We start from the raw sequence: 13,330 nt of genomic DNA, 5'->3' as shown, positions 1-13,330 counted from the left end.
CGTGCCATTTTTGTGGCCAGCCCCAACACCCACGGCAGCACTGCCCGGTCCGCAACGTGACCTGCAGCAGCTGCGGTCGCAAAGGACATTATGCCAGAGTATGCCTGGCTAAATCGAAACCCTCTAACTCCCCCGCAGTCCAGAGCACTTGCCCCCCCCAACTCGCAGGCCCGCAGACCCCGTAATGCTGCAGCGTGTCTGCCGACTCTGCCTCCGCCCGACATGTGCGAAACATGGGGGCCGCCATCTTGGCAATCCTCCCCCACGCGGCCGGCCATGTGCGAGTCATGGGGGCCGCCATCTTCCTCGCCCCCCGCCTCATGCGATCCACGGGGGCGGCCATCTTGGACGCCATCTTCTTCATCACCCGCCACGTGCGATCAACGGGGGCCATGGTGGCCATCAACCGAAGTTCACCTCGACGACTACGACCTCAGCGGACAGTCATCATGGGGCCACTCCAGCACTGCTGATCGAGCCTCCGACTACCCGCAACTCAACGCAGTCACGTTGGACCAGTCGCGTCTGAAGCACCTCCAGAGGGTACAGGACACAGTGCCTCTTCAACCCCGGGAGCACCGAGAGCTTCGTACATCCTGACCTGGTAAGACGCTGTTCGCTCCCAACTTCCCTGCAGGGCAAACTATCTCCCTCGCCTCGGGCTCGCACTCGGTCCACATACAAGGGCGCACCGTCGCGACCCTAACGATTCAGGGCACCAGCTACTCTAATTTCCAGCTGTATGTACTCCCCGACCTCTGCGCCCCACTCTTACTCGGGCTCGATTTCCAATGCAATCACAAGAGCCTCACACTCAGCTTCGGCGGACCCCCACCTCTACTCACTATATGTAGCTTAGCGACTCTAAAAATCGACCCCCCTCCACTCTTCGCTAACCTAACGGCTAACTGTAAACCAGTAGCCACTCGCAGCAGGCGGTACAGCCTGCAGGATAGAGTATTCATCAGAGCCGAAGTCCAATGGCTCCTACATGAGGGAGTCATAGAGGCCAGTAACAGCCCCTGGAGAGCTCAGGTGGTGGTCGTCAAGACCGGGGAAAAGTTCCGGATGGTGGTTGATTATAGCCAAACCATTCACCGGTTCACGCACCTCGATGCGTACCCCCTCCCCAGAATTGCAGACATGGTCAACCAGATTGCCCAGTACCGCATATTCTCCACGGTGGATCTGATGTCTGCTTACCACCAGCTCCCAATCCGCCCGGAGGACCGCCACTACACGGCGTTCGAGGCAGATGGGCGCCTCTTCCATTTTCTCCGGGTCCCCTTTGGCGACACGAATGGGGTCTCGGTGTTACAACAAACAATGGACCGAATGGTGGACCAATACGGGCTGCGGGCCACGTTTCTGTACTTGGACAATGTCACCATCTGCGGCCATGACCAGCAGGACCACGATGCCAACCTCCACCGATTTCTCCAAACCGCCCAGAAACTCAATCGCACCTACAATGCAGAGAAATGCGTTTTCCGCACTACCAAGCCACCGGACCGGCTCAACCTGTAGACCCGTCACCCCCGCCGGACTTGATTTTTTTACAGGGGGTGAATGTGGTGAATGTAATTCACACTGTATTGTATTGTCACATCAATTAGCAGCCAGGCAAAACTGTGCTCGTGGTACAAAAGGATCCCAAGAATCAGTGAAACCTGAATTCACCCCTTGTTGCTCGAGTTGGGAGATTGTCTATCAGAGGTAAAGACATTCAGATATTTGCAGATTTAAGTGAGCATTTTTAAAATGCTGGTCCTCAGGATGAATTTACTGCCTGACATAAATACTTCTGAGAAGGTGTTGATAGCAAATGCTTTTAGAACCACGAGGCAACTTCAGCGAACATTAAGAGTCAACCACATATTGAGGTTGGAGTCAAATTTAAACAAGACTAGATGGGGGTGGCTGATGCATTTCCTTGAGAACATTAGTGAACCAGTTGAGGTTTTAATTACAAAACAATGGCTTTCATGGTCACCATCGTCTGGTGCAAGCTCACAAATCAACATTTACTGAATGTAATCAGTCTCACTCTCCATACCATTCCTTGCTGCCTATTTCGGCAGTAACATTTCACTGCCGTTCTGGAGGCTAAACTCTGCGGCATTTGAGTGGGGGAATTTTTGCCATAGTTTAAGGGAGATCCAAGTTCTCATCTATAGTTTTTCTTGCATTTCAATCCTCACAGAGTGGCAGCATCTGAGCAATGAATGGGGTGGGGTTTAGGGTAGAAGAATGGTGGTGTGGATGGTGGGGAAAGGAAGGAAATGCGTGCCAATGTGGAAGACAGATAATGGAAAGAGAAAAATACCATTGTGGATGGTGAGAGGAGGGGTAGTGTGCCAACACGCATGATATGGAGTTGGACGGTGGTGGATAGCAGTGTGATTGTTATGGAGGAGGCAAGCAATACTGTGGATGAGGGAGGGAAAACAGCACCAACAACGTGAATGGCCGTGACCATTAAAGCGTGTCGATGCAGATACAAGCATGGGGGCAGAGAACTCGTTTCAATGCAATCAAAATATGCTCAGAATTCATCAACATTAAACATTTCCTGGTGCAAAGACTGGCCCCAAAGAAGCAGCATCTCTAAACCTGCCACTGCATGAATTGTACTTTGTGTAATTTGTCCCACTGTACAAATGATAGAATATTGGGTATATATACTGCTGAGCAAGTTCAGCGTCTGCTGCACTCCCACTACAATGACTACTTCCTGTGTGCAATGTACAAGGCCATTGGATGCAGTTGATGTCATAAATAAATTGAACTGTGGATCATTATCCCCAAACTCTCAGTCAATTACCATCCAGCTGTGACCTTGTTCAAGGGCCTTTATTTAGTTCTATTTTGCAGTTGTACATCATAGAATTTACAGCGCAAAAGGAAGCCATTCGGCCCATCAGGTCTGCGCCGGCCCTTGGAAAGAGCACCCTAGTTAAGCCCACACTATCCCCGTAACCTAGTAACCCACCTAACCGTCTTGGACACTATGGGCAATTTAGCATGGCCAATCCACCTAACCGGCACATCTTTGGACTGTGGGAGGAAACCGGAGCACCTGGAGGAAACCCACGCACACACGGGGAAAACGTGCAGACACAGCATAGGCTGTGACCCAAGCTGGGAATCAAACCTGGGACCTTGAAGCTGTGAAGCAACAGTGATAACCACTGTGCTACCATGCTGCCCATATACTTGGAGACTGACCTTCTTTGTATAAATACAGATATATTATAGTAAGCCAATGAGTCCAGCATTGTTGGACTGTAGGTTGGACAGAAGGTTGGCATGTCAAAAATGTTAAGTACTCTCCTGGGGTAACTGGCTTTAGTTGCAGAGGGCACCAAGGCCCAAAGTGTCTGTGGGCAGAACCCTTGCTTTCTCTCACTCTGCTTGATGGTTACCCCTCGAAATAACCAACAGCATTCTCATCACCAAATGCCTGTCAAACATTGCAGCAGATGGGCATCCTGGGGCTTGCATGGACTAGATGGGACAAATGGCCTCCTTCTGCGCTGTAACCTTTCTATGATGGGGCACCGATACACTTCAAATCAGAACACAGTGATATTTCTTGAGAAAACTATACCGTTATTGAATGTTCAGGCTGGCTCGCACTCTGGCTGGCTGGCACCGGAACAGCAGATTCCCTGATGGCAGAGGCGGCGAGCCAGCCAAAAGTCTATTGGCTACAGCAGGCACGGCAAATTCTGGCCATTGTCTACTTTGTACAATCTAATTTACTGGAAACGCCAGAATGGTAAAGTCACTGACCTGTGTCTTGCGTATTCTTAAATCAGCCGAGGATCTGTTCTGACCCTCCTCCTGTTCTATGCTCTGTTCAATACCTGGAGAAATAAAACAAAGAGCACAGATATCTAACAAAGGCCAAAGACCCAGTACAGACCCTATAACCAGTATACAATGTATATATAGAATATACAGTACACCGTATGCAGTGCACTATAATTATACAAAGTACATTGTGCATTAATCTACACTTTACATATATGATTCAGTCCAGTAGATTTCCTGCACATGTAATTGCAATAACAATGCAAAGTAATCCTTCTGAAAAGTAGTGCATTGGAATTGACACCGCAATGGTACCGTAATGTCGTTACATACAGTTACTTAAATAAGGGGTAGGGGCTGTTGGATTTTGTAGATGTGTAGAAATTGCATCTTTGACCAGTTCAAGAACAGAATATTTAATGATCCAAAAGACATGTGAGACTAAGCGATTGTGATTCCGCCACTGGTATTAAAAAGCCTAGAAGTTGTGCTGTGCTGAGGGGGTGTGAACCTTGGGAAGTTGATGAACATAGACTGGACTCATCAGAAAAGTTATTGGGGTCAACATGAGGAGGAGGATCAGGAAATGTCCTGAGTTAATGGAAAGAGGCAAAGATTGAGCCATCAGTGCAACTTGAACATAGCTTTAGTGAAAGGCAGTCTTATTCAGGAGTGCAAAATACCAGACTCTGCCAAAGGCTCTGAAGATGTCCAAGGTAATACATCACCTCAGTGTTCAAGGACAAAGTGCCAGGGGTGGGTCATACACACAGCGAGATCAACATGGAGCAGCCATCCTGAAAAACAAGCTGGGGATCTTGATTTCAGGTGACGAATGTCTGAAGAGTTAACCGTGGCCTGTATAAGTTCAGATAACATTGCATCTTCTTAACATTCAATGCCTGTGCTTTTCCTGCAATTCTAAGTTGGCCTCAGTTTTACAACCCATCTTTTGTAAAGGAGATGCAACTAATCCATGGCCTGATCATTCTATTAATAAACCTTGTCTCTTTTAACCTTCATTTGATCCTGGTCTGTTCCATGACAGTGATTTCAAAACCCTTCTCCTCATCCATAAGCTGCTTTAATGATATCGCCTTTTTCCCCCCAATCCAACCTTTGTAGTTCATGTGCTGGTTTACATCAGATTCTGGACCCCTTTTCATCCAACTGTCACTGCCTGTTCCCCCTTTTGCTGGCAGATCCACTTCATCCTACATTCTAGAACTCTCGTAAAATTCCTTTGTATCTCTTCAATAATCTGCTCTTGTGAACTTGACATCAGTCATGACCAAACCCGTTGCTCCTTCTTGGTGTCTGTTCTTTTCTCTGCAAGGCACCTAGGGGGCAATGTTCCCTCTAATTTTTCAACACTGTTTGTCACACTGCTTGTTTGTTTGCTTCGTATCTTCATTTTTTTTCCCTTTGGGGAATAGTGGGGGAGTGTTGGAAGGACTGGCAGAGTCTGTTGATCCATGTCTGGGACACACCCTCTGTGCCCTGGAGTGGGAGTGGCCTCCAGGGCTTCTGGCTCAGAGCCAGGGCTGTTACCTACTGAGCCACAAGACCTCATTTGCTGCACTGTGCGGTCCCTTTAAGATTTCTTTGCACATCTTAAAGGGGGACACTGGCCTAATGTCGCTTGAGTGATGCTTTCTAGATCACTGCAGAGCTTCATACCCATAGTGCTCAGAAGGTACATTGAGAGCCGATTTTTAAAATTAAAATAAGTAACCTTGCATGGACTATTACAGGGATGCTTCAGGATGCTTTATTACTAGAAGCAGTAGACAAAGTGAAGTCTTGGGATGTTTTATTACACCAAATGTACCACATAAAAGAACGGCTGACTTGACAGGATACGGCTGACCAATAATGACGCAGTGCTGAAATCAGCAGCAGTTCCTTCCAGTGGTAGATTGAAAGCCCTGGGATCATACATCTTAAAGATGTTCAGGTTTAAAATTAATAAAAGAAGAATATTGAAATTTAACTGCCACTTGATTTGGTATTTAAATGTGTTAATTTATTAACCATTCAATAATACAATGAAATTGGTATCTGAACGATATGCATTTCAGACAATTATACTATGCAATGAAAAAATAATTAAACTGCTCAAATTTTGACAAGTACTTTAAATTATGTAACATTCATATTGTATAGCAGATTAATTCAATGATTAAAAAAAAAAGGTTTTTTGCCTTACCTACCATTAGCTTTACTAACCCCCCACTTGACATGTAAGCACATCGTCGGTATGATACCAAGGTTTGATTGGTTGCAACAAACCGCGTTGGGAGTGTAACTGAACTTCAGTGACCCAGTCCCTGGCACGTCAGTGATATTGAGGAGTTCTGTGCTCTGACACTGACATTTACATTCCAACCTCTTATGGGAGTGTGGGTGGAGGCGGGGGGGGGGGGGGGGGGGGGGGGGTAGTGGGTGGGTGCAGGTTGAAAAGGACCGATTCCTGTAACCCATTGAATGCAGCTCAAGGCAGTCAACCAAGCAATCAATCAGCAATGTTTGCATGAGACAAAGGTCAGAAGTCCCCTCAGTCCATGCAGTTATCCCAGGTTTCACAATCCTGCCATCAGGGATGTAAAAAACCTGGAAGATCCCACCAGCATGAATCGCCAGAAATTCCGGCCAATATATGTGAAAATAGAAAGGGAGGGTTTAAACCAAGTTGGGGAAACAGGGGACTGGAATTTCAGGCCCACATGCCAGGCATGTTTTCGGCAGTGGGGGTGGGAGGTGCAGGGGGGAATATATAAGGGGGGGGGCTCATAAAATAAGTTGTGTGGCGAGCCCACCAGTGTCATGCTCACCCGCAGTTCTACTCAAGGCCTTCAGTACACCTCCATTTCCAAGAAATGCTGGGCAGTCACAGGTGGTCATTTTGTGAAACAACTTTATTGAAAAGGCAGGAAGGAATGGGATAGTACATCATTTGGAGGTGTCCTGTGTGCATCGGAAGCAGCAACCCCCCCCCCCCCCCCCCCCCCCAAACCCTGGTAGGACGATGGCCACTATTTCAAAAATTTCAGATGGCACAGTTCTTAAAAGCGTAGCAAACAGAGTGAGGACGATAATAGGGGACTTCAGGAGAGCTGGTTAAATGAGCAGATTAAATGTAATGCAGAAAACGGTGGGGTGATGCACTTTGGAAGGCGAGGCAATACAATCTGCTGAAAATTTAAGACGTGCTTGGGGGGGTTCTATGGGAAAATCTTCTAAAGCTGCAGAGCCTGTTGATAAAGCAGATGAAAAATGCATGCAGTGTCTTTTGAGACATGTGCATGCAGTACAAAATCACGTAAGTTATGGTAAAACTACAAAAATTACCAGTTACAGTTCAGGTATTGTGTTGGATTCTGGGCACTGCACTTCAGAAAGGAAGTCAAGGTCATAAAGAGAGTGCAGAGGGGATTTCCAAGATTGGTACCACAGGGATGAGGTTATATGGAGAGACCAGTGATCAGCAGTTGTCCTCCCCGGAACAAAGGAAGTTAAGGGTGTATTTCATAAAGGTGTTCAAAACTATGGCTGGAGGGGAGAGGGGGAGGCGCATAGATAGGGAGAAACTGTGTGTACTGGTAAGAGGGCAAATCATCACAGCACACTGATTTAAGATAATTGGCAAAAAAAAGCCAACAGGGAGATGTGTCAAAGTCTTTTTACTCAGCGAGTTTTAGAACCTTGAATGGTTTGTCTTAAAGGGAAAGTAGAAGAGGAATAATTAATAACTTTCAAAAGGGAATTGGATGCATACTTGGAACGGTTGTGGGGGGGGGGGGGGGGGGGGGGGATAAGAGAAGAGCAGGGAAGTGAGAATAATTGGTAGGCATTTCAGAGAACCGGCAGAAAATTCCCCTGCTTTGCTGCATGATTCCATGGAACAGGAGCGTGAAAGGGAAGGAAAATGAAATACAGATTTCAGCTGTAACAAAAATAGGTAGCAAATCTAATGAGGCAGAATCTGAACTATTGAACCAGGAATAACTTCACCAATTTTGATGCTGGATTCTGTTGATATCATTTACTTACTCTTTAACTTGGAGCGGACCTTATTTGCTGTCTTCTTGATATTCGTCATCAGTTCTTCCAATTCTTCCTTTGTTTCTGAAAGACAGCGAATATTAACCTTGAGTGCATGATAGAATTGGACAGTGTGATGAGTCCTCCGTATCCCAAACCTCCCAGAGCATAGATTCAATGAGCAGAGTAATGAGGTTTTGGAATATGAAGGAGCTATTACTTCATCTCTATTTTATTTTTACTAGATACAGTTGGTTGGAAATTCCTGTGAATTAGCAAGAACTCCTTCCCCAATAGAGAACAGTACAGCTGAAAATTCTCAAATGATGGAGGTGGTACAATTAAAGTCACTATCCACAGCATCAGTCAGCCCAAGCATAACTGACCCAAAACCACAACCCAGTATAGCAAACCAAAAAAAAAACAAGCTACCATATGAGACCACAAATTAACCTCAAGATGTGTCAATTAGATTCTAGCCCATAACTCACTTAGGGATCTTAAGGTTTATTCTCTCTGGCTTATTTGAAGCTGGTGGACTGTTTTCTGTTTTGGCTCCTGAGACAGTGATTGATATCTGGGTGCAAGAGAAGGGCAGATGATGGTGTCTCAGAAAGCACCAAATTCAGCACGAAGTCTGTTAGACAAGGCTCAAAATCTGAAGGTTCCTTACTTCAGAGAAATGGGCTCAGGTGGGATATTATTGAAGTTTTAACGGCGATCAAGGGATTGGTTACAATAATTGGGACTTGTATTCTGCCTTTAATAAAAAAATGTTGCAACACTCTTCAAGGAGGTGTAAATTAGGCAAAATAAACAGATGCCAACCTAAAGACGGAAATCATGAGGAGTGTTGGGTAAGAGTTTAGTCAAAGAAATGGGTTTTCAAGGAAGCCTCAAAGGAGGAGTTGGATGACCAGAAGTTTCCCCAGAGGGAATTCCAGATCATAGAACATAGACATGGAACATGCAAATATGTTGAACAGACATACGCCCAGTGTTCCAAGTAGCCAATCCCATGCAATTGTGATGTCATATACATCAGGATAAATAAACGCCTTATCCACCTGGTCATTTAATCTACTGCAAGAAATGAAAAAGTAGATTAAAAATCTTAAGCATATTAGTGAAAATAAAGATGGAAAATTCCTCCCTGGCCTCATAGGTATTGAAGACAGTCCAAGAGGTAACATCAATCCTGTTTTACTGTATTCTTCTTGGAGGAGGTGACCTCCACTCCATCCAGAAACAGATCTAGACCTCTCCAGAAGGAATATATAATTTGAAGCTACACGTGAGAAAAAGAGAAAAGTTCAAATAGAATAGAGGGTTCAGGATTGGGCCAGGGCATCTTGGAGGAGATAAGGTTTTGATGGGCAATGGGAAAAAGAAGGGTGAAGCAAAATAAACTGAAGGACTGATCTCCGTTTCAATGAAGTTTATATATTCTGTGCAGTCAATGGCGCAAGCATGGAGTAGCCAGTAGAGAGGCTGTTAAGGCGATGGTTAGTAATGGAGAACGAAGCTGTGGTCTTTTGAAGTTTGCACATTTGCCTTAGAGAAGAGGTTCTCAAACTGTGGGCCGTGACCCCCGTTGGGGATGTGGGCCAATCATTTGGGAGCATGACCTCCCGGCAGCAACGGCGACTGCTGAGCAGAGACTCTGAACATGCAACTTCTTTTGCTCCAAACGGTTCATCAATGGGATGGGTTTTCACTGCACGGAATTGTAATTTGGATTGCTCGCTCAGTTCAGTGCTCTGATTGGTTAACTAGGGACTTCCATCAAGATGCTCATAAAGAAGGAGGCACTCTGAATGTGCACTGTGGCGAACAGTGGGACTGTCCTGCGATCAGTGCCAAAACTCCGTTACATAGAATCACAGAATTTACAGTGCAGAAGGAGGCCATTCGGTCTATCGAGTCTGCACCGGCTCTTACAAAGAGCACCCTACTCAAGCCTACGTCTCTACCCTATCCCTGTAACCCAGTAACCCCCACTTAATGTTTTTTTTAACACTAAGGGCAATTTAGCATGGCCAATCCACCTAACCCGCACATATTTGAACTGTGGGAGGAAACTGGCGCACCCGGAGGAAACCCACGCAAACACGGGGAGAACGTACAGACTCCGCACAGACAGTAACCCAAGCTGGGAATTGAACCTGGGATCCTGGAGCTGTGAAGCAACTGTGCTAAACAGTATGCTACCGTGCTGCCCCATGTATGTGCATGAGACTTAGCTCCAAGGGCCTTCAAAGTGGCTGTGGGTAAAGTGGACAAAACTATTGGCCCCCACTAAGCATCTCCCCCACCCCAACCTCACCCACTCAACAACTGTCCCCTCTGCTCCCCCCCCCCCCCCCCCCCCCCCCCCGCCTCTCCCCAGTCTACACTCTCACTCTGGGGTCACACCAATTTACAAGCACTAAAATGAGGGAAAGAGTGGATTAAAAGTGGACCTGGAGGCAATTAGCATCCCTGCAAGATCTATCGAATCTTGCCCTAAGGTTCCACACTGGTGGATGTTTCATTTAGGTCAGCACAAACATTTACAATCAATAGCTAGATGGATAGGTGGATCAATATGAGAGAGGAAGGAAGAAATTAAGAAAGTGACGAGGGCGGCATTAAATAGATAAGATGGATGATGGGTCGACAGATTGATTTATATCAGGTAAGTTTACGATCGTCCTGCATTGTTGAAATTTGCACCAAGGAACATAATAAGTCTGCTCCTTCCTGGATCCTAGCAATGAGTTCCAATCCCGGACCCTGTACTCAATATCTTTTCATCAATCGCCTGATTGGCTAATTTTGCCATTCTTTATTTCCTCAGTCTCAACTTTTCTTTTTTTTTCCCCTCCCCCGATCTCCCAATGGCTGGATTCATTCTGGGCCCCACTTCTATACTATCCCGCAGAAACTGTCAAAACAGAGCAAGCAATGGCAGGACCATCAAGCAAGCCTGATAAAACAACGGAATTGGATTACAGAAATAAAATTTATGTTTACCTGGATAATAAACATAAGTCAACATGGATTCAAAATAGCACCAACAACTTATATTTACACAGTGCCTTTGACATAATAAAATGTCCAAAGATATTTATAGGAGCATTATAAACAGAGGTTGTTACCAAGCCACATAAGGAAATGGGCAGAATTCTCCCATTGAGACTAAATGCGGTGACGGGCAGCTCCAGAAACGCCTGTCCCATTGACCAGAACTACAGGATCCTGGCTACATTCTGCACTTGGAACCTCATTAATTATGCAGAAGCAGGTTCCCCTCCAACTCTCCAGGTGGGCCGGCAGCCGATTTGCCCACCCACATTCAGTCGATGGTTTGGAAGGTCCCAGCAGGATGTCAGAAACCCGGAGCAAAAAGGCTAGGAGTCTCGAGAGGAGGTCTGTTCCTTCATTCAACCAGCAACCCCCCCCCACCCGAGCTCATCACCTGCAAGGCATCAGTGCCCCACTTGGAACTCTACCCATTCCATCTGGAGTCTTCATCCATCCCCTTCCAGTAACCAATGTGGTAACCCTCTGACTGTCTACTTTGTGAGCTTTTCATGCACGCTAGTCAGGGTCCAGCTTCTCTCTCCGGGTCTTCCCTTTGCCTCACATTGTTCATCTTCATCCATCCCCTTGTCCCTCTCCACTTTCCTGGAATATGTGCAGCTCCAACAACACTAAAGCAGTTTGACACCATTCAGGACAAAGCAGCCTGTTTGATCCGCACCTTATCCTCTGCTTCAAATCTTTACTCTCCACACCACAGGTGTACTAGTGGCAGCCATGTATACCATCTACAAGATGCGTTGCAACAACCCGGCAAGATTCCTTTGAGAGCATCTTTCAAACCCACGGGCCGGGATTCTCCAAAATCCCCAGTAAGTGTTGACGCCAGCATAAACACCGGAGTGTTTCACGCCGGCGTCAACGGGCCTCTTGGCCCAGTGATTCAGTGACCCACAGGGGGCCAGCACGGCGCCGGAGTACTCCATGCAGCTCTGGCGCTGATACGCGATCTTGCACTGCTGGCGCGGGTCCGCGCATGTGTGTGCTGCCCATTTCCATACCCCGCATGTGCTCAGTGGCCGTTTCTGCGCTGGCGCCATGCAACATGGAGTACCGACAGAGCGGGCCCAAGTGGAAAAAGGTAGCCCCCCCAGATCGATCACGCACGCCTGCCAATTGGTAGCCCCCGATCACAGGCCTGGTCGTCGTGGAGGCACCCCCGGGTGTCTGATCCCCCCCGTCCCCCCACCAGGAAGGCCAACCCAGCCGCGGGTCTGAGCTCCCGCCGTATGTGAACCACGCCGGTGGGACTCGACGGAACTCGGCCGGTCAACCGCTGAGAATCACCGCAGGGGCCTCTTTCAACAGGCTCCGATCGGCACCGTGTCGACTGCGCACACGCGACTGCCGCCGATTCTCCGGTCGCCGGAGAATTGCGTCCCGGCGTCGGAGCGGCGGGAATTTTCGGCGCGAAGCCGATTCTCCGACCCGACGCGGGCTCGGAGAATCCTGGCCCTGATCTCTACCATCTAGGACAAGGAAACACCAGCTCTTGCAATTTCCCCTCAAAGCCACACACCATCTTGACTTGGTGACATAGCGCCATTCGTTCACTCTCGCTGGGTCAAAATTCTGCAACTTCCTTCCTGATAGTGCTATAGCTGTAGCTACACTTCATTGTCAGTGGCAGTTCAAGAAGGTGGCTCACTACCAACTTCCCAAGAGCAATTAGGGATGGGCAACAAATGTTGGCAACACTCACATCCCAGGAACAAATAAAAATCACAGTGTGATAAGAGAATCAAAGTTAAAACCCTCACTGAAAGACAAATTTAAGATAGATCTGGAAAAAACCTTCAGAGCAATCAACATTTGGAATCGAATAGAGGGCAATGTTTTCAACGTAATCTTTTAAGAGACGGCAAATGAGCTGAGGGGAGAGACAGTAGTTTTTTTTTCCCTTGGATGGATAACTTAAACAGGGTCTCTGCAAGTATTCTGTTGCAGTGTCGCCACCACAATTTTAAAATTATAAACTGTGATGAAGCCATTTATCTAACATTTCCCGCGAAGAGTTCTTGATTTTGTTCAAAGATTTCAGCCACCATAAGGTTTGCTTCCCTTCTGTCAATGCTCGCCAGAACCTCAGCAGTTGGATACCCTTTAAAGCCAGACGCTGTGCTTTCATCAAATATAATCTTCCTCACAATGTGCCATGAGGAATGAGCTAAGATATGGCACAAGTCTGACAGAATGGCAGTCTGAAGAAAAACTCCCTCGAGTGCGGAATGTTCTTTGACCAAGGTAGCCAACCAACAAGTTGCAATTATGCTGGGCCTTTAGCATATATATTTTAAAACATTCCAAAGTGTTGCACACTTGGATGTGAGGGAAACAGATGCTGTCAGGCAGAAGAGACTCAGAGAGGTCATCAAAAGCTGAGACA

At 46.9% G+C, this 13,330-nt stretch overlaps 1 protein-coding gene across 3 annotated transcripts in view; it reads right to left on the bottom strand.

Annotated features, from left to right (window-relative positions):
- LOC119974781 (syntaxin-1A) overlaps positions 1–13,330 on the bottom strand; it is a 339,400-nt gene that overhangs the window by 144,109 nt on the left and 181,961 nt on the right. For all 3 annotated transcript variants that reach the window (XM_038814026.1, XM_038814025.1, XM_038814027.1), the window contains exons 4-5: positions 7,870–7,944; positions 3,796–3,869 (exon numbers count right to left, since the gene is read on the bottom strand). In XM_038814026.1, coding sequence (XP_038669954.1) covers positions 3,796–3,869; positions 7,870–7,944 — 149 coding nt within the window. The remainder of the gene's footprint in view (positions 1–3,795; positions 3,870–7,869; positions 7,945–13,330) is intronic.

Source organism: Scyliorhinus canicula, chromosome 12 (genome assembly GCF_902713615.1).
Source record: "Scyliorhinus canicula chromosome 12, sScyCan1.1, whole genome shotgun sequence".
Classification (NCBI taxonomy): Eukaryota; Metazoa; Chordata; class Chondrichthyes; order Carcharhiniformes; family Scyliorhinidae; genus Scyliorhinus; species Scyliorhinus canicula.
This window is presented reverse-complemented; position numbering and strand designations above follow the sequence as displayed.